Source organism: Brachyhypopomus gauderio, chromosome 17 (assembly GCF_052324685.1).
Source record: "Brachyhypopomus gauderio isolate BG-103 chromosome 17, BGAUD_0.2, whole genome shotgun sequence".
Classification (NCBI taxonomy): domain Eukaryota; kingdom Metazoa; phylum Chordata; class Actinopteri; order Gymnotiformes; family Hypopomidae; genus Brachyhypopomus; species Brachyhypopomus gauderio.
This window is the reverse complement of record NC_135227.1, coordinates 21,488,187-21,493,186: the sequence shown is the minus strand read 5'-3', so window position 1 is coordinate 21,493,186 and position 5,000 is coordinate 21,488,187. Positions and strand designations below refer to the sequence as shown.

Genomic DNA, 5,000 nt, shown 5'->3' with positions numbered 1-5,000 from the left:
GAAATCAGAAATGGATATGTGAGACGATAATGTAATCAGACCAGTGGGGAACCGTCAGGGCCCTCTACGTCCTCTCAGAGGGCCTAAAAATATTCTTTAAACTGAATCAGACTGATCAGACTCACCGGTGGGACGGCAGATTCTGTAGGCTTGTCAATGCGCTTGAAAGACGCGGACGAGACGTCTAGTTTCTCTTTACGTCTCAGAGGAACAGAAGGACGTCTGAGCAACAGAGACACTTTGAGCGGAGATTCTTGTAGCTTCAACTCCAGGTTCCTCCGGCTCCAGCCAACCTGAACACACACCAGAACACTCAGCACTCCCAGACACCTGAACACTCAACACTCCCAGACACCAGAGAACACTCAACACTCCCAGAACACTCAACACTCCCAGACACCAGACCACTCAACACTCCCAGACACCAGAGAACACTCAACACTCCCAGACACCAGAGAACACTCAACACTCCCAGACACCAGAGAACACTCAACACTCCCAGACACCAGAGAACACTCAACACTCCCAGACACCGGAACACTCAACACTCCCAGACACCAGAGAACACTCAACACTCCCAGACACCGGAACACTCAACACTCCCAGACACCAGAGAACACTCAACACTCCCAGACACCAGAACACTTAACACTCCCAGACACCGGAACACTCAACACTCCCAGACACCAGAACACTCAACACTGACCGACGCATTATAAGTAACGAGAAGCCTGAGATTAGCACGGTGCTAACAGACAGTGACACAGATCAGTGAGGTCAGTATCCATGGAAACCTTTTGATAGGTCAAACCTATCCATAGATCACGGCCTTTTGAGATCACTGGCAGTTTTGTCAATAGGTTTGCAACTGCAGGTTAATGACGCCACTTCCTCTGAAGATGGCCATTACATTGAGACATATGATGTCCATATTTATTCAGTTTGCATAAATTAAATGTCCTGATGTATGCGCCGTGCAGACGTGTATGTCAGACGGACAGCACATGCCACAGGCCACACCCCTGGCCCCTCCCATCGTTATGATATTTGCCACACCCCTGGCCCCTCCCATCATTATGATATTTGCCACACCCCTGGCCCCTCCCATCATTATGATATTTGCCACACCCCTGGCCCCTCCCATCATTATGATATTTGCCACACCCCTGGCCCCTCCCATCATTATGATATTTGCCACACCCCTGGCCCCTCCCATCATTATGATATTTGCCACACCCCTGGCCCCTACCTTCATTATGACGCCTGCATCTGAAATGATTATGCAAATGAGCTCCTAAATTGGTACCTAATACAGCTGTCTGGGTAATGACAGTAATCTGGCATAATTGAGTTTCCTCACCACAATCTGCTCGTTGACCTGTATGACCTCGTCTCCCGCCAAAATCCTCTCTGAGACCACTGAGGTACACTGTGAACATCATGGAGGAGAAACACATTATGAACCACGGCTGGATGAGTCTTTTAATTTAACATAACAAATGTACCATTTACCAACTACTGACATATTATTCAACAAAGTAGCTATGCAGCATTTTATCCTAAATGAACAATAAAACGCTCTCATCCTGTCATCCTCCAGGTGTGTAATTCCTGCTCACACAGGTGTGTGTGTGTGTGTGTGTGTGTGTACATGTGTGTGTGTGTGTGTGTGGTTTGGAGAATGGAAATGTAACACTGTGGTAGGTGATTCCCAGTGGGCAGTACCTGGGGGCGTTTCAAGCTTCATTTCCCTAATAGACAGATCTGTTGTCAACTCTCGATCCTTAACACCACTCTATCTGATCTACCTTAACATCTCTTTATCTGATCTACCTTAACATCTCTCTGTCTGATCTACCTTAACATCTCTCTGTCTGATCTACCTTAACATCTCTCTATCTGATCTACCTTAACATCTCTTTATCTGATCTACCTTAACATCTCTTTATCTGATCTACCTTAACATCTCTCTGTCTGATCTACCTTAACACCACTCTATCTGATTTACCTTAAAATATCTTTATCTGATCTACCTTAACATCTCTTTATCTGATCTACCTTAACATCTCTCTGTCTGATCTACCTTAACATCTCTTTATCTGATCTACCTTAACATCTCTCTGTCTGATCTACCTTAACACCACTCTATCTGATCTACCTTAACATCTCTCTATCTGATTTACCTTAAAATATCTTTATCTGATCTACCTTAACATCTCTTTATCTGATCTACCTTAACATCTCTCTGTCTGATCTACCTTAACATCTCTTTATCTGATCTACCTTAACATCTCTCTATCTGATTTACCATAACATATCTTTATCTGATCTACCTTAACATCTCTTTATCTGATCTACCTTAACATCTCTCTGTCTGATCTACCCTAACATCTCTCTATCTGATTTACCTTAACATATCTTTATCTGATCTACCTTAACATCTCTCTATCTGATCTACCTTAACAGCTCTATCTGATCTATATTATCATCTCTCTATCTGGTCTATGGTATCATCTCTCTGTCAGGTCTACTCCAGGTCTATCAGGTCTATGTTATCATCTCTCTATCAGGTCTACTCCAGGTCTATCAGGTCTATGTTATCATCTCTCTGTCAGGTCTACTCCAGGTCTATCAGGTCTATGTTATCATCTCTCTATCAGGTCTATGTTATCATCTCTCTGTCAGGTCTACTCCAGGTCTATCAGGTCTATGTTATCATCTCTCTATCAGGTCTACTCCAGGTCTGTCAGGTCTACCCTTCATGCCTGTCTTCCTCCAGGGTCTCTCCCTCTCTGTCCTTCCGTGTCTCGGTGTCTCTGCACAGCGTGTCTCCAGGTAGGTGGTGTAAGCAGAGATGTTCGGAGGTTTTGCTACTGCTGCTACATGAACAGATACTGGAGAAGGATGGAGGTGGTGGATGCACCTGGTCAGCCTTCCCAGAGACGTAGTGCTGGTTGGAGGCAGTGGAGGTGATTTCAATACCCTGTAAAACAGTGACATAGTCAGGCAGGTCTACACTGTTCACCTTGGAGACCTTCTGAATGAATACGTGTTTTAGCTCTGTGACAGTCATGCATTTCTGCGCTCTGAGTCAAGACAACAGTAAAACAGATGTGGGTTCCTATGTTTTAAACTAAAGCTATAAATTTGGCACTGACTAAATCTATTAAAACAGGGTTTAGGGTACTAAAGGGTTTAGTGCTGTGGAGTTTAGTCCTGTGGGGAGAGACCTTAGTTCTAGGGGGAAAGCCCTTACTTTGATGACTCTTAACAAAGTGACAAGCAGCCACCTGACTGAGATGAGAGACACAGGTGAGAGATACAGGTGAGAGACACAGGTGAGATATACAGGTGAGAGACACAGGTGAGAGATACAGATGAGAGACACGGGTGAGAGACACGGGTGAGAGACACGGGTGAGAGACACGGGTGAGAGACACAGGTGAGAGACAGGTGAGAGACACAGGTGAGAGACAGGTGAGAGATATGGCTGAGAGACACAGGTGAGAGACAGGTGCGAGACAGGTGAGAGATACAGGTGAGAGACACATGTGAGAGACACAGGTGTTTGTGAAGGGGGCGTTTCATCAAGGCAACATTCAGCAACAACATTACATGGCCGAGAGCACAGAGGTGATAAAGGAAGACATGATAAACACAAAAAGGAGAGAGAGAAGAGACAAGGAGAGAGGAAGAGGGAGATGAATAGAGAGAAAGCAAAGAGGACAGAGAAACCATCAAGAAGAAAGGGGTTGAGTAAATGCAGCTGTCTGAGACACTAAACACAAATGTTTGCTAAACACTGAATTTCTTCATAGTTGTCTGTAATTGCTGGACATTTTTGTAACTTACTGAAAATGTTCAAATGAGAATACACACTCGAAATAAATCACTATGGGAAATGTAATCTGTGACTTTAATAATTGACAATGAAATATACAAGAGATGGAGAGAGAGAGACAAAGAGACAGAGAGATAGATATATACAGCAAGGCAGATATATTTAGAGAGAAATGGAGAGAGATAGAGAGATAGAGAGACAGAGAGATGGAGAGAGAGAGGGAGGGAGAGAGAGATAGGCAGAGATGGATGGAGAGAGAGATGGAGGGAGAGAGAGATGGGGAGAGATGGAGAAAAAGAAGGAGAGAGAGGGGGGAGATAGAGAGATGGAGAGAGAAGGAGGGAGAGAGATAGAAAGAGATGTAGAGAGAGGAGGGATAGAGAGATGGAGAGAGAAGGAGGGAGAGAGAGATGGAGAGAGAAGGAGGGAGAGAGAGATGGAGAGAGAAGGAGGGAGAGAGATGGGGAGAGATGGAGGGAGAGAGAGATAGAGAGAGAGATGGGGAGAGAGGGAGGGAGAGAGATAGAGAGAGAAGGAGAGAGAGAGATAAGAGAGAGATGGAGAGAGAGAAGGAGGGAGAGAGAGATGGAGAGAGAAACGGAGGGAGAGAGAGATGGAGGGAGAGAGAGATAGGGAGAGATGGAGAGAGGGAGGGAGAGAGATAGAGAGAGATGGAGGGAGAGAGAGAGAGAGAGAGAGAGAGAAAGAGAGAAGGAGAGAGAGGGGTGGAGTAGGTACCAGTTGTTGTCCTGGTGTGATGGGCACCAGAGTGACACTCTGCAGGTGGGTGGTATGAGCAAGCAGGCCCTCCGGAGCACTGGTCAGAGTCTCATCACAGATGGCCACCAACTGACGACTCTGTGTGAGAGAAAAGGGGAGAGGGGGAGAGAGAGGGAGAGAAACAGAAGGAGAAAAAGAGAAAAGAGAGAGAGAGAGAGACAGAGGGGTGGTGGGTGGATGGAGTTAAAAAAGCTTCACAGAATGACCACACCTAAAACTCCACCCTATGTTCTCTGTTACTGTAATACTGCCAAACATCTCTGTGATGAAGCTCACACGTCCTCCTCCCTAACTCACATACTCTCCACCTCCAGCAGAGTGTGGTAGCTCCTCCTACTGATGGAGGCTCCTCCCCTTCCCCTACACCTCCATCTCAGGA

The 5,000-nt window shown here is 45.8% G+C and overlaps 1 protein-coding gene across 2 annotated transcripts in view; it reads right to left on the bottom strand.

Annotated features, from left to right (window-relative positions):
• cnksr1 (connector enhancer of kinase suppressor of Ras 1) overlaps positions 1–5,000 on the bottom strand; it is a 39,802-nt gene that overhangs the window by 16,457 nt on the left and 18,345 nt on the right. For both annotated transcript variants that reach the window (XM_076978173.1, XM_076978174.1), the window contains exons 6-9: positions 4,580–4,699; positions 2,924–2,983; positions 1,361–1,429; positions 126–293 (exon numbers count right to left, since the gene is read on the bottom strand). In XM_076978173.1, coding sequence (XP_076834288.1) covers positions 126–293; positions 1,361–1,429; positions 2,924–2,983; positions 4,580–4,699 — 417 coding nt within the window. The remainder of the gene's footprint in view (positions 1–125; positions 294–1,360; positions 1,430–2,923; positions 2,984–4,579; positions 4,700–5,000) is intronic.